We start from the raw sequence: 22,927 nt of genomic DNA on the forward strand, positions 1-22,927 counted from the left end.
GAAAAACAAAGGAAGTTCAAAAGAAAACTTAGAGAAGCATGACAGTTTTAAATATAACAAGATGAATTTATTATATACTTTTTTAGAAAGCAAGCTGTACATAATAGATTTGTGTTTTCACATATAATCTTTTTTCTATTCTTTTTTATAAGAATGGTTTCTTTATTTTTTTTGAAGCTAGTAAAATTCAGAATAAAAAATAAAGGGATCATTAGTAATTCTGGAGAATATAGTTTCAGTTGAGTGATGAATGAGGTCAAGATATGAGTTAGAAGAGATACGTGAGAAGTGAGTGAGAAGAAATGAGGGCCATAAAAGTAGACAGCTTTTTCTAAAAGTTTGGCTATAAAGAGAAGAAGAAATAACAGGATGATTAAGGGAAAGGGTTAGGTAGACTCTTTTGACTGCTATTTTCATCAAATTATAGTATTAAGAGATTTGCCTGGGACAAGCTGAGGTTAAGTGACTTACTCACTATGACACAGCCAATACATGACTGGGAAAGGTCTTGATTAATGTCTCTTTAAAAAAACAAAACAAAACATTTTTTTAACTCTTACATTCTGACTTAAAATTTGTATAAAGTGGTGTGAAGTAGGGGGCAGCTGGGTAGCTCAGTGGAGTGAGAGTCAGGCCTAGAGACAGGAGGTCCTAGGTTCAAACCTGGCCTCAGACACTTCCCAGCTGTGTGACCCTGGGCAAGTCACTTGACCCCCATTGCCCACCCTTACCACTCTTCCACCTATGAGACAATACACCAAAGTACAAGGGTTTAAAAAAAAAGTGGTGTGAAGTAAATAAGCCAAACCAGGAACAACAACATTGTAAAGAAAATAATGTTGATGCAAGTATTGGTTCAAAAACAGAAGAGTGGTGATGGCTAGGCAGTTGAGGTTAAGTTATTTATCCAGCATCATACAGCTAAGAAGTGCTCTGAAGTCACATTTGAACCCAGCACCTCCTCTCTCTCTCCAGGTCTCACACTCTACCCACGGAGCCACCCAGCTGTGTCTTCTTGACTCTAGTAGAGCCAGGATGTTCAAAGACGGCAGACTGAACCAAAATGGTTTAGCTATTACATCACAATGCTTTTTCTGACTGATCTTGTAATCCACTAAAATCCCCATCTTTTGCAGTTATATTGCATTCTAAACCATGACTCTTCCATCTGTACTTGTGAGGCTGATCTTTTTGAGGTGTGAGACTATATTTAAACCAATGCAATTTCATCTTATTAGATTCAGTCAATAAATATTGATTAAACACCATCTATGCACTAGTCATTGTCCTAAGTGGTAGAGATACAGAAAGAGGAAAAAAGAGAGTCTCTACCCTGAAGGAGCTCACAATCTAATGGGGAAGATGATGTACAAACAAACGAGCTTTAGCCAGGATAAGTAGGGAATAAATATCAGAAGGAAGGCCCTGGTAACCAATGATTTAAATTATGTATTTAAACCATTTGTAGATCTGGCCCCTGTGGAACAACATATTACCTATCCCTTCTTCTTCTGAACAACTTGCAGATTTGAGAGCATATCATCTATGCCTTTATCCAAGGTCATTAATTTAAAATGTTAAACAGATCTGAAGCCCTACACTGAAAACCTTCCAAAATAAGATCAAAGACGACTCTTTTGATGCAGCCATTCAGCTGGTTCCAAATTCACATGTTTCCGCCTTATCCACACGAAGAACAAGATAGTCTCTCATGCTAAAATCCAGCTTGGCTATGGATATCAATCCCCTGATCTACCCAGGCTAGTAACCAGGGCAAAAAAAGTAAATAAGATTAGTCGGCCATGACCTTTTCTTGAAGTCACAATGAGTTTTTGTCCTCGTGGCTTCCTTTTCTAAATGTTTACTAAGCATTCTTAATTATATGTCCCAGGATTTTTGCCAGAAATGTAAGTCAAACTCATTGGTCTATAGTCTGTGGACTCCTATCTCCTTTTTTTTAAAAAAAGATATTTATTTTCTATTATTCTATTTATTTTTATTTTCTATTCCAATTTTCCATCAAGATTGTAGGGATCGATGACAGAACTTAGGAATTACATCAACCAGTTCTTTCAATATTTAGGATGTAGTTCATTTGGGACTGAAGATATGAACTCAACATGGGTAACTACATGCACCTTTATTCTCTTTCAACCTATCCTGGATTTCTTCAACCAATTATATAATTTCATATACCAATCTACCTCCAATCCAAAGATAATATTCTTTCTTATTTTATTTTGTTATTACACTGAACCTATTTGTTTTTCCTCCCAATGAGGAAACACCCTCTATCAACTTAACTACAGTTTACCTAGCAGGTTAAATGATTTGCCCAGAGTGACTGAGTTAGACTGTGTCAGAAGTGAAAATTGAATTCAGGTGTTTTTGTCTCTTAGGCCAACTCTTTATACATGTCACACTTATCCTTTTTGGCAAAGAAAAACAAACAAAAACCCAGAAGCAACATCAGAGTCAAGCAGTTCCGTTTTCTTCTCATCATTCATTATCGAGGCATTCATCCCAAGCAAAGCCTTGGTTCTTTCTTGGGTTGTCTCATTTTCCCAAAGTCTTTCTGACCTTAGCCTGGAGTGCTAGCTATGACTCACTCTTTACATTGTAGTTCAATATAATGACCTTTCCACTAACCCTAAGCCACCTGGTATACAATGAGTTTCTGGGATTATATTTTGTGACATGACTTAATGGTTCTATCATTTTGTATTATATGAAAATTCATTTGTCAATGAGAAAATCTAGTATACTTATGCTTTAGAAAGTACATTTATTCCCTTTAAATGGATATGCATATTTAGCTGCTTCTAGTTAACTCTTTCCAAAGTTATTTGGAATTTTTCATTAAGAGACTACTTCAAGGATCTGTCATTTTTTTTCAGGGAAAAGATTATTTCCACTAAGACATTTCAATCTCTTTATAACTCAATGGGTGGCTTTGGAGAGTAAGTATGGCCCATAATAATCCATCATACTGTGGTCAACCTGGTGACAGAATTCTGCAGATACAGCTAAGCTGGACCTTCACGAACCATCCCTAGGCCAATTCTCAAAATCTTTCCAGATTAGTAAAATTTGTCAAAGCTCATCCTCCATACGAAAAACTTCACTGAGACAGTGAAGAGGGCTGAACAAATAAAAAGCTGGCCTGGGATCCAAGAAGATCTGAATCAAAATACTGCCATAGTCACTTATTAACTATGTAACTCTAGGCAAGTCAGGTAACACACAGGTGTGCCTCAGTTTCCTCATCTGTAAAATGGAAATGATAATAGCACTTATCTCCCAGGATTAAATGAGGCACTTGTAAAAGGTTTTGAAAACCTTAAAGCACTCTATAAATGCTATTATTATTATTATTATTATTGCCACATTAGAGTAGGACCTTCAGTGGAAATTAAAAAGTAAAGTGATACCATTTTCTTGCATGGTTTTCATCATTAGATGACAATATATAAACACTCAACTAAGACAATGCAAATATTTCTTATCTGTTAAATGAGGTCATTAACCAAGATATTCTCTAAGATCTCATTCAGCTTTTTTTGCACAATGGAACCTTTTGGTAATCAGATAATGGACTCCTTATCAAAATGTCTTAAAATGTAGGAAATAAATAGGACCTCAAAGGAAACCAATTATATTTTGAAATATGGTTCTCACAATATTTAAAAACAAGTTCCCCATTTCTAGGGTCAGGTCCTCCAGTGTAGATAGTGTCAGAGGTTGCCTACACTAGGATGAGTGTGATACAGTGGAAAGAATACTGAACTTCAAGCCATATGTCTGGGTTACTGGCCTGGTTCTGAGGCCACCACAGGTGGTAGGGCCCATATCTATAATTTCTGCTACCATTGCAACTGAGGAGGGTAGATCTCTTGACCTCAAAAGTTCTGAGCTGCAGTGGGATAAGGTAATTGGTATTAATAAGGTCAGAGAAGGAGAGGGGGAAACCAGGTGGCCTAAAGAGTGGAGAACTGGCCCAGGTTGGAAATAGAGCCCATCAAAGCTCTCATGCCAATTAGAGTGGAACTGGGGTCAAGTGGAGCCTTTCTACTTAAGCAAGAAAGTGGAATATATTCTTAATTTTTTTTCCCAATCATGCTATACAAAGGCTAACAAGTATAGCTCAGAGAGCATTAGAGTTGGAGGCAGATGTGATTTGGGTTCAGATGCTGCCTCCCAAATGTATGAGCTATGAGATCAAGAGTAAAGGAACAATTTCTTGTGTAAATATACTTTTGTATACCCTTGCACTTCATCTCCCAGAATCCTTTCCCCTTCATCCACATTGCATCCTCACGTTTTGTTTATAAGTTGGCTGTAACCCCACCTTTTCACTCTCTTCTCTTGCAACTGTGGCTGGGTTAGCTACCTCTTTACTCTAGCTTTTTATTTCCCTTTATTAATAAATCTTATTAAATGTAATACTTGAAGATATTGTATATTAATTTTTAAGCTTACACTCTCTTGTTGTTCAGTTGTTTCATTTGTGGCCATCTCTTTGTGACCCCATCAGGGTTTTCTTGGCAAAGATATTGGAGTAGTCCCCCCACCCCCAGCAAGATGAAAATTTAATTAAACCAAATGTTCCAAACTTAACCATTCAGTTTAGAGATCAGATTTCCTTCTCTGGCTCATTTTACAGATGAGGAAACAGAGGCAAACAAGGTTAAGTGACTTGCTCAGAGTCAGAAAACTAGTAAGTGTATGAAGCTGTATTTAAACTCATCTAGATGCCCAAACCTTTCTTAACTTCAGTTTCTTCATCTGTAAAAAATAGGGATTATACTATCTACATCAGAAGGTTATTCCAAGGATCAAATGAGATAATATGCAAAGTGTTTTGCAAATCTTATCTATCTTATCATCATCATCATCATCATCATCATCAGTAGTAGGAGTCAGAGGAGGAGGAGAAAGAACTAGTGATGTTTTAGCCCAAAGAAGAAGAAATTTGTTGGGGTGACATTAAAGTTGTCTTCAAGTATTTGAAATTCTTTTTGGATCCAGAAACAAAATTAGGAATACCTTAGGTGCTAAAGTGTAACATCCTCCAGCACCAAGACATATGAACAAGTAGTTCTATATAGTAGACACCATAAGCAAACATCATTTTAGATTAAGAACAGTTTATTTTATTATTTATTACATGGTAATTTATAATCCTATTGTGAATAGATTATGTGTAGAAAATATATACTCTAAAACTTTTTTAAAAATTCCATGGAATTTATCATTGCAGAAGAATACTCTGAAGAGCTTTCAGGGCTCTAAAATCAACAACAGGTGTCATGGTGTTATTGTGAATTTTTAATTTTTCTATAAAATTAGTAGCAGCTCACATTTAAATTGCACTTTAAGGTTTGCACAGCAGATTCCCTCACAATAATACTAGTAAAGTAGGTAGTGAGGATATTTATTGTCCCTTGATGAGTAAATTGTGGTTCAGACAGGTCAGCTGATTTGCCCATAGTGACATAGCTAGTCAATGGTAGAACCAGAATTTGAACCCAGCTCTCCTGAGTTAGTTTTATGGTTTTGTCTGTGTGACATTTAAAAAGACAGAGAGAGAGAGAGAGAGAAAGAGCTGTTATCAGTTTGGCAAAAGCTTTGAATTTAGTTTACACATGCTCAGAATTCAAAACCAACAACAACTTGGGGATATTTTTCTTTTTAAAAAATTGGATTAGGTAACTTCTAGGTATAAAGCAGTTCTTCAAACAGCATGTACCAAGCACATTAACTTATTGGTGATGAATGGCAGATTTAAAAAATTAATTATTCATATAATTTGAAGGGAAAAACAAGAAAGTAGATTAGACATGTACTGGAATGTGTTTTAATTGCAAGCCATGTACCGTAATACATCTTACTTCATTCAGATTTAATTACTAGATGGTCAGTACAAGAGTTGCCAAGTCAGAACTGGTAGCTTTAAAATTCATTTGCTATTTTAATCTTTGAAAATATAAAGGTTTTCTTACCTAGAGACTGGTAGAGTTCAGTCATTTTGGGATGATCCCAGCAGGTTGTTTGGGTCTCATGGCTAAAACACAAAAAGAATGAAGGAAATATTTTAGAATTTATAACTGCAATTGATAGAAGAAAAGAAGAAAAAATATTTTCTGGCTTGGAACCATCTGTCATTTTTCCTTCAAAGAATTTCCATATTTAATATGTGTACAACTCAGTGAGAGGTGTTTACCACCCTAGGAACAGCAGTAAAGAGAAGTATATTTTAACCCTAAGTGAGAAAGAATTTGGAAATTAAAAGGGCACTTTTCCCACAACATAACTGTAACTTTTTGGTGCCCCCATCCCCAACCCCCCAAAATAAAAACAATAGGTGGGCGCTTGCTCTTCAAAACAAAATTCTCTTGTGTACTCAATGGCTGAACCTTAAGTGTACTCACCAATTGAATAGTCATACCAACCCAAGTTTTAAATTTATATGCCCAAGTAACAATGGATTACTGCTTAAAACTTTCAGGAATATGAAGAGCAGTCTACTATTTAAATCTTGACTCATTACATAGACAGGCAGCCTACTTTTTTCTCTCTGAAGATCCAGATTTCAAATCAGTTATTTTTATATTTCAGTTGGATTTCAGCAGTATCTAAGGCTAAAAATCCTTCTAAAAGTCTAAATTTCTTAAAGAGATCCTACTTCCTCCTTTTTCTTCCTCTGAACCTGTCTTTATAACTCAGTTTTCCATTACTACACATTTCCCATGCCTCCTTGAAAATGAATGGTGAATTCACAGCTCTCTTCCATTCCTGGAACTCTAGCTAACTTTGGTTGTGGGCTATCATTTTCTGCCTCTGAAAAGAACAAAACTCCATTGTTCTTGAATTCTATTATATGTATAAATCAGGGACAGCTATCTACATATATTTTTTCTCAGATTAGATCATTTATATAAAATGTCAGAGAGTCATATTTCCAGTTTCCTAGGAGTACACGATGGAAGACGATAAACTAAAATGTAGCATAAAGACATCCTTGTGTATACAATCTGTCCAGGATCCCACTCTCAACCCCTTTTTACAAGAGCCTGAAATCTGGGCATTTATGTGAGACATGTCCAAGCAGAGTACATGAGGCCCACTCAGAGAGGAGGAGAAGCCTAATGATAGTTACATAGCTCTGAAATTACCTTAACCTAAAAGAACGCTTGCTGCTTCTTTGTGGACTTTTGGCTAATACAATATTGAATCCAGGCTTAGCTTACTATCCTACAGTCAATCTCTTCCACATGAGACATAAGTAATAAGCTAATTATAGGTAATGATGCCTAACACAAGCCTTTCAGCAAATGAGATAATGTATGGGAAAATATTCTAAAATTCAATACAAGGGATATTGAAGCAGTAGAGTGTAGAAGAAAGGTTCTGAATTTGGTATCAAAAGACCTGGATTTGAACCCCAGATCTTCCACTTAATAGTAATTCTAAGTGGAAGAGTCCAGGTGCCTTCTACCTATAGGATTATGGGCATATCACAATCTCTCTGATCTTCAGTTTCCTCATCTATAAAATGAAGCCAATAATACTTGCATTGCCTGTCTCACAGGGCTGTTGCATGAAAAACCAAAGTGTGCAAAATAAATATGAATTTTTGAAGTTATTTAAATATAAAGGCACAACTTTATTGAGGTCTTCTTAATGTAATACATATAAATTCTCCTAAAAATATAGATCTGCTCAAATGTGAGCAACTCCAAAGACCTCAGACAAGTCACTTCAATTTCAGACTTTTGGTTTCTTATCTATAAAATAAGAGGGTTGTATAAGAGGCTCTGAAAGGTCCTTTCCATCTCGAAAATCCTATGATTCTGTAACTGCCCATATTATATCTTTTTTACTGGAAATTGCGGTATTCTGGTTGCGGTTTATCCCCCAAGTCAAGAGTGCCAAACTAATTTGGGGATCGTCCCAAACAGTCCAGTTTCTAAAGACGTGTTTTGATTCCATTCTGAGAAATGCAAGAGGTAACAAATGTTTTTCTACCTTAGATGCTCTTTGGTAAATAAGAGGAGAGCACCACTGCTACAAATATATAAGTAAGAGGCTACTGCCAGAAAAATTCACATCTCCAAGAACACAAAAGATGACCGTCTCTAGAGCTAGGGGTCTGAAGAGAAGCACTCTGCTTAGAGGAAGCCCTGTGTAACCCAGTTGCTATGAATGCTGGAAAAGGTTGACCATCTGTAAGAATAGGGGTGGATTCTGTTAGTACTTTATATGCAGAGCACAAGAAGGCTGCAGCTATTTCACTCCATCGAAAAAGTAGTGCCTGTTCCTGAACATTTTTAGCTCAGAAAGTTATCAACAATTCCATGGACAAGTGCAGCTCAAGGAAAGGTTAGATTCCATTGAGACTATACTTCATCTGCCTCTCTGCCATTTCCAAAGGCCATAATATAATCGTGAGCACTGGGTTGGGGGAAGGAGAGAAGCAGGTAAAGAAAAATGTACGTCTATGTATCTTTATAGATAGGCACTTATTATGAACATCATGTAAAGTAAAATGTCAATTCAGCAATTCAGTGCAATTTCAAGTCCATTTGGGAACACTGTAGCATCTTTAATAGATCTGCAGAGAAATGTTTGCTAGAGTTGATAAAGCCCGCAAACAAATCCCTCAAAAACCTAATAGTTTATGATGGTCTTAGAAAGAGTCAAAAAAGAATGGAATAAGGTTCCCTAACAGCATATTAATGAAATAGCTGGAATAAGAGCAACAACAAAAAAAGCCACAAAACAAATCCCCCAAAATCACCAAGGGTATAATGAAATAGGAATAAATATTCAGAGACTACAAATTTCAAAAGAGATGTCGACAAATATAATTTACAGGATTATTACTTAGCTCATGTTAGTCCTTTAAGATGTTAACTTTTTCTGGATTCCCTAAAGCAGAAATATTTTAATACTTAAAGGAAATCATTTTAAGTTTTAAAAAAATATAATAATAGAGCTTGTTTTACTTAAAGTTATCTTTTGGTTGAATTTACATTTCCTTTTCTAAGGAAAGAAGCAAGGAAAACCCAAGTATACCACTCTTTACAATGAGCAATTCTTAGTTAACCTCTGGTAACTGGAATATAATATACATCAGACAAAGAAATCCTCAAGAATCCCCAAACCCAATTCAGTCAAACTGCTTAAAGCATCCCCTTCATTATCTACTCCCAACCTTTGGTCAGAAATGCCAAATAAAAACAACAAGAAAAATAACCAAAAAAATAAATTTTGGGTTTCATTGTTTCCGTTCCAGGTACAGGTGAGAGAGGCAGAAGTAGACACGAAGTAGCCCAGAGGAGAAGTAACAGACTTTATCACTAACTATAACTGGCTGGATATAACTTATTAAACTCATAAGTGAAATGACTTACTGTTTACCCAGCACAAAATGAAACAATTTAGTGGTCAAGTAAATATTCATTTTATTTTGTAGTGATAGTTTGAGTGGTCTCTACCTTACTTCCTACCTGCCCCCTCTCCCTTTTTAACTTCTGAGAGCAAAAGGCATTGCAGAGGATTTAATCCTAAAATAAGACAAGACTAACTAATGCCTTAGACAGAAAGTGGACTGAATGATCCTGTGGTCTAAACCTGCATTACCCTTACCTACAACAATACCTTTCTGAACACCACAGATTCCAAAGCCCAGCATTTCTTAAGGTTTGAAAGCATGTCCACATGCACAAAAGTGCAGAATCAAGGCAAGTGGCCTGAGTAATCCGAGTGAGAAACACATTTTCATGTTCAAAATATAGATAACAAAATTATATGTTATATTTTCAGTAGACGAGAAGCTTGATTTTGGCAACTTCCTCAGTTCTCCATTTCCCATCCTGATCCAAGGTCCCACAGACTTTGTCTAATCAATAACCAAGAAACGCCAAAAATCTTTTGTTTATGTTGTAGGTATTTTAAAAATTACTTCAAAGTTATCTTTCCTCAGCCTTGAGATGCTAAGACTAGGGACAGACCAACATCCCTATGTTAGGGTGGGACTCCATAAATAATTCTAAAATAACTGTTCTCATTATCTAAACCTTTTATAATTGTTACTGAGTTTAGTCTTGAAGCTTCAAGGTCCTACATGCTTTTGTGGTGTTTCTTCCAATCCCCCTCCTATTAATTTACATTTAATATACATTATAAGAAATCATCTCCTTTCCCCTTTATTTAAGCATGCAAGAGGAACCAGATGTGTATGAGAAGAGCAAATCATCTAATGTGACAAAAAACTTCAGCGACACCTACTTGCCAATAATTAGAAATTAAAGTATTACTCTACAGTGCACAGCGTTGACCTAATTTCCTACCACACAATTTAGATTCTCTCTCACCTTCTTTGGTTTCAAGTAGTGTGCAAGGTTATTATAACAGCTTCAAGAGCTGCTGTCAGTGCTGGAATAATCCTATTTACTGGAATTGTCCTTTTAGTTTCTTAAAACTGACATTAAACACTTTTAAAAAGTAAGAAATTTTTGTTAGTTGTTGGGAAATGGCGGTTACCTAATTAAAATAAGATTTCTCTGCCTCCACTCATATTGCGCTGAAAATATTTCAAACAGTTTCCTTTTTATATCTTTCTGCTACTTCCCAGGGAGAAAACTAATCACTATGCAGTGATATAAAAAGGTAGCATTCTCTGGTGGTTTGCAGAGGATTAGAGTTTGTCTTCATATATAAACCTAGAGCCCATTGATCCACATACAAAAATGATTTCCCTTTAATCTGGGGATCAGACTGCTTTTGAAAGAAAACTTGGCTTTTGCATGCCTTATTGGCTCTGGCTAAGTATTACTGGAATTCTGAGGAGCAAGGGGAAAAAACATATACTGAAAAGTTTTTACTAAATGCTGATGGGGGGTATGGTGGTAGAATGTCAGGTTTAGCCTCATCTACCTCCTAGGTACCTATTTCTCCTACTCCAGGATCTTCATTTATTTTATTTTGTATCCTCTGTCAGGGACAAAGCTGACTGCTCCGTGGTTAAAGCTCCAACCCTTCCAGCTGTTCCTCCTCCTCGGATCTATTTGCTTTTCAAAGCTTATCCCCTCTACTTTGGCCAAAGCAATTTCACTGCAGGGTCTTGTCGAATCCAAGATCAAACAATGATGACTGCAACCAATTCCATGGTGATAAAGGGTCAAAGACCTCTCACAGAACTATGTTTCTCTTCTGATCCCCCTGCTTCTCAAGAGAAGTTGTGTCTTTAAACCAGTGGTTAGCTACAACTTTAGCCTAGGAGAGGGGTTTTGAAACAGATACAACCAGGTGAAGGAGACAAGGATGAAAAGAAAGGGACAGAGAAGATGGGCAGGTGAGGGAGTAACTGTTGATTTTAGAAGGTGGATAGCTCTAAAAAATCATTACATGGGATTCCTAGCTCTGAAATCAACTGTTTAAACGCTATTTGAAAAGCATACTTCACATGTAAACATGGCTCCTATGGCCAGTAAACACCTTTAAGCATTCATTTCACACAACTTATTAAAATTTAACCATGTTAGCACTTAAGGAATTTAAAGAGAATTTCAATGAAATATTTTTATTTCCACGCCTCAATGAACACTGGGCTCCAAACTTAACTATTAAACTTTACTTTAGTGCAATCAGTCAGCTTGGGAGATGAACTGGGGGGAGTGGGGGCGGGGGTGAGGAGGAGGAATGGAAAGGGGTTGGGGGGGGTTGAATCTAGCAATCTTACACCCAACCCCAAAGGAATAACAACAACAACTCTCCATCCCATCTCTGGCACGTNAGGAATGGAAAGGGGTTGGGGGGGGGGGTTGAATCTAGCAATCTTACACCCAACCCCAAAGGAATAACAACAACAACTCTCCATCCCATCTCTGGCACGTCCTTGACTTCCTGGCTGAGCTTCAGGGTTTTAACTGTTTTTATTTAATTCACATCTGCAAGTCTTACGTGTCCCAACGAGACAATTAACGGCGAAACTAACCCACGGAAGAGAAAATGCAGGGGCATGAAATGTCATTTGGAATCCCTCCGAAGAAATCAGGCAGAAAGTTGACCTTTTAGCACTTGGAATACAATGGAAAGTAGCCCCGCTTTCCCTCTCCGCAAGGTCTTTAAACGAAGGATTTAATTACAGCGTTAGTTACCAATACACACTGGAAGCTTCAAAGCGCCTAAGCCCCCTTCGGAAAGAAAAAAGGGGCGAAACGCTTCCTTCCAATCGCTCAAACGCCCGCGCCCGCCGGGGAAGCGCTGCCACTTCTTGGCACTGCACGAACCCCAGGTTTTCCATTTCGGAACCCCGCCCCGCCACCCCCGAACCCATTCAAACACGCTCCACACCGCTCCCTAAGCCGGGGGAAGGGGAGCTTGGATAGGTTTCCCCAGGCGAAGATAGGTTTTTCCCCCACCAGAGCGGGAGGAAAGGGTTAAATCCCGGCTCCCCGTGGCCAAACCAAGCACCTGCAGTGGTGACCGGGAGACAACAGCTGGAAGGAGGCAAGCCCGGCTGCAGAAACGATTCCTCCACACCCCCTCCCGCCCCCACCTCCATCCACAAAAGCCTTCCCCAACTTTCAGTCACCTCTAACCACCCTGGATTTCCCCGCGCCCTGAAAGAGCCACAAGTGCAAAGATTTTAGCGAGAGAAAGCGTCTAGATCTGCAATTCACTTACCCTTTGAGTTGTTCCCTCATCGCTGCAAGAGATCAGCGATTGGGAAAAGGGGGCGGGGGAAGGTGGAAGAGAGAAAGAGAAAGAGAGAGAGAGAAAGGGAGAAAGAAAGAGAGAGCGTGAGAGAGAGAGAAAGGACTGGAGATTCCTAGACTCAGCCTGGCTCACGGAAACTCGAGCACCACCAAAGAAGAGAATAGGACTGCGGTGAAACTAACGTTACTGGGCTAAGGGCATTAGGGGGAGGGAAAGCTGCAGGCTAGACAGGGTGGAGCTAACAGCTTCTGCTCCTCCCCCCCACCTATTGAACCTGATAACTAAAGAACTCAAAGAAACAAAACAGTTGGAACTAAAAAAAAAAAAAAAAAAAAAAAAAAAAGGAGGGAGATTTAAGGTAGAACCAGGAACTATGTAGCAACATAGCCACTCGGAAAGCATCCCCTTAAAAACACAACTAGACTACTTGTTGCCTACTGCCTTAATACATGACCTAGGTGCAAATGACCTCATTCCACATAATTAAGTGTGTGGGTTTGGGTGTTTTCTTTTTAAAGAAAGGGGGAAAACCCCAACACTTTTTCCATCCCTTTTTTTCAGATGAAAGATTAAAGTGGAAGTGAGATCAGGAAGTGAAATCCATAGATTTCACTAAAAATCTACCCTTAATTTTTTTGAGAGCTGGGGCCTGACTGCAATTTAAAAACATTTTTAGTTTAAAAGGAGTTTTATCCTTCTGAGTCTGTTGTAGCTGACCTAATAAAAATCGTGGGCTTTTATTTCTCATACTTTAATTTTTGAGACAATACTTTTATTAGAAAAAAATCAAGTGAAGCTATTTTCAGGATCTTAGAATCAGAAACAGTTTGCAGACTGATCAGAGACCTGTAATTTCATTAGTATTCCCTTTATGGATTGAGGTGAGTACCTTCTGTAAAATTTAGAGACTTAAGAGAGTTATTTGGACATTTTCTCAGGGTAATACAATTACTTTGTATCTATAATGGAAGATTTGAACTCAGGTCTTCCTAGCTGAGAGTAAACTTTATTTCTCTAAACCACAATGTCTATTACTACATGATGCTTTTATTTTAAAAAGAAGGGGGGGGGGGAAACACCTGCTTCAGTTCGAGAGTCTTGAAAAAAATGGTTTTTTGGTGAGTTACCATTTATTTTGATTTTTTAAATACACAACATAATATAATCTGTAACATAAAATATAATACATATTATTTCTTATAAATATGTAATATATTCTAATAAATATGCTTATCCAAGAGAAACAAATTCCCACATTAGCTGTGTCCAAAAATCTATCTCATTCTTTTTCATAATTTCCTCTACCTAAACTAATTTAATGCTTTAATTTTTTAAAATGACCTTTAAAAAGAGGCTTTCGACATCTTTTTGCATTTTAGTACCTAGTTTTTCTTTCAAAGTCCCTTATTTTGTGGTTTTCTTTCCTTTTCACCTTTTTTTATAGCATTCAAAAGCCCAGGTTCACCTCTCTACCATAAAAGCTCTGAATAGGGCTTTGTTCGTAAAATGAAAGCTGCTTTAGTCATATTATACACTTACAGGATTTTACAGATGAAGAATAAGGCAATACAGATAGTAATATGATGATGAAGCAGTAAAACCAGGATTAAAACCTAAATCTTCTGTGTCCGGAAACAGCACTCTTACCATGATATATATCACATTCGTTCCCTGAACTTGTCCCTAGGCCAGCCTTCATATCCAGAGACCTATCTGGGGGAGAAAGGAGTCTGAGTGGATTTGCCTATAAAGTCTACATTTGAGGTGCCTTGATTTTGAGAGTTTGCTACCTGGAAGTTGTTCCCTTCTACCATATCCACAGTGAAGAGGAGACAGAGTTAAAGAAAGGATGATTTAGAATCTTATCATCATAGCATGCAGAGCTGAAAAGGACTTTAGAAATCACCTAGTTCAACTACCTCATTATACAGATTAGGAAACTAAGACTGTATACAGTCACAGAGCCAGCATGTTAACACCCATCTTCCTGGCAGATTTCAGTGCACTTTCTTCTGTACCACACACTCTACATCAACTAGTTAGTGCCTGGAATCTATCAATCTAGAAAATATATTTCAGTGAAGAGGCATATTAATAAAGAATAAGGATTTGCAAATATTAGAAGTTGAAATATTTGGTGTTTATAGCTATAGTGTGAATTGACAACTTGCCATCTTTATCTTTAAAATAATTATCTCAATGATCATCTCCAGATTAAAAAAGTCTGGTATTTCCATGAGATTTAAATTACTAAAGTGTATTTTCTAAATTCCCATTTGCAAAACTATTAAAGATTATACCTCGTACTGGCAAAAAAGAAAATTCAAAAATGAAAAATATTCTTCAAGCTTTTGAAATTTGACAGATGGCTATCCTTAAAATAATTCTTTAGGATTTTTTTAACTACGGATATATGCATATAAAGAATTATCTTCTCTTACATGAGAATATGTCTTGAAAGTTTAGTGTTAGTTTTTTAGTGAGTACTTAAAGTATCAGTAAAAATTATACCCACATCAACACAAACATTTTCTTGTTTTGAGTTTGTGCCATTGTTTTGTGCTTGGGTATGAAGAAAAATAATTTAGGTAATTAATATGTCTTCACCTACTATATTTATAGTAGCTGGGGCTACTGTAGATGGTAGATGGTGTAATGGATAGAGTGCAGGGGCCAGATTTAGGAAGACTCCTCTTTCTAAGTTCAAATCTGGCCTCAGGCAGTTACTAGCTGGATAACCATAGGCAAGTCACTTAACCTTGTTTGCTTAAGTTTCCTCATCTGTAAAATAAGCTGGAGAAAGAAATGGCAAACCCCTCCAGTATCTTTGCTAAGAAAACCCTAAATGAGGACATGAAGAATCAGACATGACTGAAAAACCATTAAACAATAACAAAAAACAACTACATATACATAAATCATATATGTCTATATCTGTAAATTGATGCCTTTATCTACTATATACATAAATATATAATAGTGGTATTGGAAGTATTACACAGTGCATGTATAATGTTAATAGGAGTTCTGTAAAAAAATGCCAATGTTAGGTTTTTTCCTCTATATTAAATATGATTAAGTATTTATAAAATACTAATTTTAAGGAGCACATTTTAGAAGGAAATTTTTCATAATTTTATTCTGCTACAGCATTTCTAGATCTCTATTTATCTCAGAAGTACTCTATATCTTGCCCCTCTTATGTCTTGAACCAACATCTATTTCAAATCCAAAAGTGTTCTGAGGGCCCGTTTGGGTAAGGATTCTAGAACTGAATAAAAATAGTATGCTACACATCATACAGTAGAATTATATAATTCTTCCTAATATATAATCACTTGTCTTCAAAAATCTTCATTAGCTCAAATGTTTAATAACTTCTTCTCAATTGGCATTCTTCTTAACCAATGTATAGCATTTGCCATTGTTAACCATTCTCTCCACCAGGATATTCCCTCCTACCTGGTTTTTCATGACTGTGCTATCTGATGTTTCTTCTATTTGCATGACCATTGCTTTTCAGTCTTCCTCTTGCACATCAATTGCTGGTGATTTCTAAAGTTCTATGCTGAGTCCTCTTCTCTTTTTCCTCTAAACTCTTCTTTTGTCACCTTATCAGCTCCTACAGATTCAATTACCACCTCTCTACCAATGACTCCCAATAGATTCATCTTTCTCCTGGCATCCAAGCCTAAATTAGCAAATACCCAATTATTGGACATTAAAAACTAGATGCCTCAAGGCATCTCATACTCAAGATATTAAAAACAGAACTTATTAGCTTTTCCCCCAAACCCACTCCTCATCCAAATTTCTTTATTAGTATCTAGTATTGCTGTTTCTCTTATCTACCAGGTTTACATCTTCAGTGGATCCATAATTTCTTACTGTTGCTCATCCCACATATCTAACCATTTGCCACATCTTCTAATTTCTTTTTCCACACCATTTCTCATATTCATCTTCTCTCCACTCACATAGCTAACAAATACCACAATTCAGGCCATTCTCTGCTTTTGCCTAGTCTGTTTGTCTTACAATAGTCTATTAACTGAAACCTCTGCCTGAGGTCTTTTCATTTCAATCCACCCTCCATTTGGCTTCCCAAACCAATTTTCCAAGGGCATAAGTCAGAACTTGTCATCTCCCTACTGAGTAAGCTCCAATGGCTCCCTATTATGTCTAGGATCAAAGAAAAAGAGCCATGTTTGGCATTTAAAGACTTTCCCATTCTAGCTCCTTCCAATCCATGCAGGCTTCCTACACCAGTGATGGCAAACCTATGACATGTGTGTGAGCACCAACACGCGTAGCCATTTTTGATGACACGCAGCCGCATACAGAGAAGTATGGGGCCGCATGCCAAGGATGAAACATTTGCTGTAGTGTAATGTAGATACTTTGTGCACTATATATGACAATTCTACCTATATTAATTTATCTCTTCTGGTTTATTAAATACAGTTATATATTATAATTATACTTTTTTGTTGTTTAAACTATAAATATTGTGAAATTATGGTTTTTTTCTCAAAGTAACATAACACCTGCGTTATGATCATTTTTTTGGTGAATTTTGAAACACCAAGCTCAAAAGGTTACCCATCACTGTCCTACACATTACTCCCTTGCATGTACTGTGTAGATCTTATAATTCTATATATATAATTTTACTTACTGTTCCTTACACATGATGCTGCATTTCCCATATTTGGGCCTTTGCATTTGCTTCACACAGAATGATTTCTCTCTTTACCTCTGCCTCAAAGTCCCTGGCTTCCTTCAAGATTCATTTCAAGGGCCACTTTCTATAGGAAGTTTTTCTCAGTTGCCATAACCTGCACATCTAAGACCACAATCTATCCGACCTACAAGTATCTTGTGTGTGCCTGTTTATGCACTTTGCCTCCCTCATTAGAAAATGAGTTTCCTGAGAGCAGAGACTATTATCCAACTTTTGAAGGTATCCATAGCACTTAACACAATTACTGAAACATAGTTTAAGCACTTAAATGTTGATTGTTTTCCCATCATCTGTAATTTATCCATGTCTTCATCTATATTCTTCATAAGGGGTCTATCCAACATGCTAGCAGATCTTCCTCTAGATTACTTGACATTGCATAAATATCATAAGAATTAAATTTAAAAGACTGGTTCTTACAATAATAATTTTATTAAATCAAAAGTAATAGGAAGAAAAGAGGGGAAAATAGGAGAGAGAAATAAAAGGTACTTATCTGACTAATCTGTGGCTGCCATTTTGGGCCTCCTTGCTACACTCACTACAGGTTCAGTTAGCATCATCGATAGGCAAGCCAAGCCCCTACTTTCTCCTTACCTCACTTTTATAAAGTCTTTTCTCTGCCCACTAACTCTCATATATCACATCTCAGGGCCAAGCATAGTTTACTAATTTGCCTGGGTTGCCCAGGGGGCAGTGCCTGGGAAATTGCTCTGCTGTCTTACGATATTCTTGGTTGCCTTGCTTCATTTTTCTGGCTGTTGTTCTGATCTCATGATGAGATTTATCCAATGATTTTCCTCACATAGTTTTTGCTTCTGGTCTAAATTCAAACTAACTCTAGGTACCCATAGTCGAAAAAGGGAAAAGGATAAATTCCCTTTTCACAGTACCAATGGAGAATGTGGACTATCATCACTGTGTCCTGTTTCATGAGAATCTTTCCCTTCACTTTGTGGTCAAGTATCGCTGATGGCATCATCCTTCATGCTACCATTCCTAAGCAAATTCCTCATTGCTAATATGTTTCCACTTACTTATATCCAATAACTCTTCATTGTTTCTTGAGGAATACACAGCTTTTATTCTTCAAAGACTGCTATTTCAGGATTCCCATACATTTAGCATCACCAGAAGAATATCTATGTCATATGATGCAATATATAGTTAATAGTAATGAAAAGTCAAGTAACATCAAGGTAGAAGGCAGAGTGGAGGTTGTGAGGGGTTACATTTTTGGTGTATGAGTTTGAATAAAAGTCAGTGTGCAGTTTATTAATGCAAAACACTTAGTTTATTATTAGGAAATATGGATAGGAAACAGAAAGGAGGAAAGTGAAAGTAATCTTATAATAGCTTGTATCTATACCCCAGATCCCAATCCTAACTAAATTTCTTTAAAAAACCCTAAATCTATCTGCCTTAGAGGGCATTATCTTCTTCTAGGCCAAAGCCCTCGCCTACTCTCCTACTCTCACTTTCTTAAATATAACCACTATCTATCTACCAATCTACCCAAGTTAATCAATAATCAATAAGGCTGTTAAGTCCTTAATTCCTTTTCTCGATCTCCAACTAGAGAGAACAAATCACATACCCTCTCCCCAGGAGACCCAGAGAAAAAAAGCCCTTTCCAACGACCTGCAACTTATAAACCACACTCAGCCACACCCTTCTAATTGTCACCCATTGCCAAGCAACACTGCAGGGGGTCTCTTACTGACAAACATTATTGCTCCTTTTCCTCTTAAATACAAAAAAGGAGAAATTAATAAAAACTCTCTTAACAGGGTAAATAAAAGATGACTATAAAGCAGAATCAAGGAAGAAATTTTATAAAATTATCCTGCACTCAAAATTTGGATACCATTTGTAAGGAGGGCCTAGCACATGGGTTGAGGGTCTGTGATGGCATGTCCCCATGTGGAAAGGCTAGAGAGTTTACTTCTAGCCTAGACAACATGCAATAGAAATTCCTTGTAGAGACATAGAAGCTTATACATTCTGTAACTAATCCCAGTTTGCTAACCACATAGGAGAATCCTTTTTGATTTGCTGGTTACAAAATAAGAATTGGGGGAAATGGAGGGAAGAAGGACTTACTTTCCAAATAATTTTTTGTGGCTATTTCTCTTTGGCTGCTTCTTTTGTTTAACTCCTTCATTCATGGTATATGGTGAGAGAACCTTTTATGAGAAGGCTTTAGGTCTTTTTCCCTTCTGGGTCCCAACATCCCTGTGAAGTAGGATTCAGTCCATTTGCTTTTGTTTGCTCTTTTCCATTTTAAGTGAAGGGATTAGAGATCCAATTTCACGAGTTTTAGAAAAGTCAAGATAGCAAGCCTTTGGGCTTCCCAGAATTTGAGTTTTACAGTCAGTCAAGCATCAATGCTATAAGAAGCAAAAATGGAGTTTCTGGAGTGACCTTTGGGACCAAGCCCAGTGGTAGCTGAGATGAATCTACCAGTCATGGCCTATCTGGATGTGATCTTGGTGGGACCCAATGCTTTACAGAAATTGTATAAAGAATGTGCCCATTCTCCTTAGACGAAGGCAAAATAAATGGAGCATATACTCCCAAGGTTTGGGTGGGGGAAACATTTATATGTTCATTCTCATTATATCTGCAGAGTAAATAAGAACATCTTTGTTAAGTAGCTAAATAGAACAGGAGAACTAAATATTTACTGATGGCTAAAATTAAAAAAACTATAACCAGTGGGAACTCAAGCTAAGTAAATAAGAAATACCTGAACCCTTCATGGTACCCATGCAACCCTGAAAGAAGAATGTAGGCTTCATTCTGGAAGAGTGAGCCCAGAGAATCCTCACTATATATTTAATACATAACATGAATTCCCTGTGGGTATGACTTAAAAATCATTGGATGGCATTTTAAAATCTTCACTAGCCATATTCAGCCCGCAAAGGCAATTATGAAATCATAGTTCAATAGGGAAGAAGATGATTAAAGAGAGATCCATAGCTGATATAAGTAAATATTACATTAAATTATAATCTTTCATTAGTATTATACAAACCAATAAGATACAATGTTCTGCTTCCACACAGACCGTATAGATGCTAACTGCCCTTTTGTGCCTTTTTCAGGTTACTCTTAATTTTCTTTTTAATGATCTCATTCATTCTCACTTATTTAACTATCGTCATTATGCAAGTGATACCTAAATCATCATCTCTATTTCTGACCTTTACACATCTCACATATCTAACTTCTCCCAAAACATTCTTCTCTTAATTTCCCTATTTCTTGGAGTTATCTTGAACTTCCTCACCCACTATCAAATAAGTTGTCAAATCTTGTGATTTCTAACTCTTTTATCTCCTGATTATATTCTCCTCTCTGGTTCTATTGCCACAACAGTATGGTTGTCATTTCTGACCCTAGTACCCTTACAATAGCCTCCTAACTGATATTTTTCCATTAATTCTCTTTCCCCAAATCATCTTTTATAATGTTGCCTAGCTTTCTTACACATAGATTTGACTATGTCACTCCCTTGTTAAAATCTTTCATGCCTCACAATTGCTACCTGACAAAGTTCAAATCACTTAGTTTGACATCCAAGGTTCTTTATAATCTGGTACTACCTTTCCAGCTTTTGTAACATTATTCTGCTCAATTCCAACCAGGTTGGATTACTTATTGTCTTTCATACATATCCCATGGTGTGAAAATTTACTCACTCTGTTCTCTAGATTCAGAATGCTCTCTTCCCAAAGCCAGCATAGACCTCCCCTATCCCCCAATCAAATATCTACCTTCTGAAATCCTATCTATCCATTAAAGCTCAAGGTCTATCTCCTCCACGAAACTATTCCTGATCTCCGTTATTATTAATGATCCTATGAAAAGGAAAGCCCTTTCATACTTGGAATCTCTTGGTTTGGCCAACTCTTATATATTATCACATAATTCATGCATGAAGGTTATACCTTCAGAGAGTGCTATACCTGGAAGATCTAATTTCAAATATAGCCTCAGGCACTTAATAGCTTTGTGAATCTGGGCAAATCACCTAACCTCTTTCTTGGTTTTCTCATCTATAAAATGGGGATTTTTATACCTACCTTCTGGGGTTGACATGAAGATTAAATGAAGTAATATTTTTAAAGGATTTTACAAACCTTTAAATACTAACTATGATTAAACAGAGTCCTGAATGGTTTTACTGAAGTTTTTAATGTTAATGGAATGAAACTAAGATTTTGGGGACATTATGGATGATAATGATAATGGATTATTTTTTTGTTGTTTACTGTTAAAACTCTTATCCTCCTCCTAGAATATGAGGTCTATTATGGCAGGAACCATATTAGATGCAATCTTTGTATATTTCTTAGGGTCTAGCTTAGAAACAAATTTTTTTAAAAAAGCTTAAAAATGGGTCAAGCACATATCTGAACAGGAATCCTCTCTATACATCCCAAGCAAGGGGTCATCTTATCTTCACTTGATAACCTTTAGTATGAAAGGGCCTCTACCTTTGATGATAGTTCAATCCATTTTTAATATCTCTAATTTTTAGAAAGTTATGCCTTAACTTATAGAAAAATAAGTCAAAATTTTATAAGAATACAAGCCATTCTCCACTTGACAGATGGTCAAAGGATATAAACAATTTCAGATGAAGATATCAAAACTATCAATAATTATATGAAAAAATGTTCTAAATCACTCTCGATTAGAGAAATGCAAATTAAAAACTCTGAGGTTCCACATCATACCTATCAGATTGACCAATATGGCAGTAAAGGAAAGTGGTAAATTTTGGAGGGGATGTGCTGTTATGGATAAAAAGGGGAAACACTAAAATTGCGGGGTGCTCTCCTTCCCTTGCTGAGTGACAGGGGGGTAAAAGGTGATTGAGTTAATAGGAGAAGAATGAAAGGGATGGCTGAATTTAGGGAAGGAATGGACAAGGTGGTATTAGGATGGTAAGGGTACAGGGTAATGTGTTCAGGAGAGGCAGCTAACACAGACTAGACACCCAAGCTAGACACAGAGGATACTGGGGGTAATAGGCTGAACCCTTCCAGGTAGGAAAGGTACTTTTATAGACACAAGGAATAGGGCCAGTCAGAAGTGGTTTGAATCTGACTTGAGCACTTTCTTGTCAGTGAAACTGAAGGGATTCAGGAGGAAGTGTTGGGCAACTACTTCCTCCCAAGATGGATGCTTCCAGTTTCCCTCAGAAAATAAAAAAGAATAATTTCTTCCCTTTCAACCCTTGCCTAATTCTTCAATACAATAATTCTCCAGAGGGTTTGATTAGGTAACAAAGGGATTTATTAATGTTCAGGGTTGGTCAGGAAGGAGAGAGGAGTTTGGGGTTTCTGACAGCCGCTAGGGAGAAATTCAAGATGGGGGAGGGTCACAGGAATGGGTTAGACTGAGAGAAGACCTGCTTCTCTCATCCAGGGAAGATTTGGCTGC

At 37.0% G+C, this 22,927-nt stretch overlaps 1 protein-coding gene across 4 annotated transcripts in view; it reads right to left on the reverse strand.

Moving 5' to 3' along the window:
* The window catches only part of DMD (dystrophin), a 1,921,557-nt gene that overhangs the window by 141,288 nt on the left and 1,757,342 nt on the right, over positions 1 to 22,927 (reverse strand). For 2 of the 4 annotated variants that reach the window (XM_044670158.1, XM_044670156.1), the window contains exons 1-2: positions 12,694 to 12,863; positions 6,003 to 6,064 (exon numbers count right to left, since the gene is read on the reverse strand). In XM_044670158.1, the coding sequence (XP_044526093.1) occupies positions 6,003 to 6,064; positions 12,694 to 12,713 (82 nt within the window). In that variant the 5' untranslated portion in view covers positions 12,714 to 12,863. Of the gene's footprint in view, positions 1 to 6,002; positions 6,065 to 12,693; positions 12,864 to 22,927 lie in introns of those variants that run through there. The other 2 variants (XM_044670154.1, XM_044670155.1) reach the window with 1 other exon arrangement.

Source organism: Gracilinanus agilis, chromosome 3 (genome assembly GCF_016433145.1).
Source record: "Gracilinanus agilis isolate LMUSP501 chromosome 3, AgileGrace, whole genome shotgun sequence".
Taxonomy (NCBI): Eukaryota; Metazoa; Chordata; class Mammalia; order Didelphimorphia; family Didelphidae; genus Gracilinanus; species Gracilinanus agilis.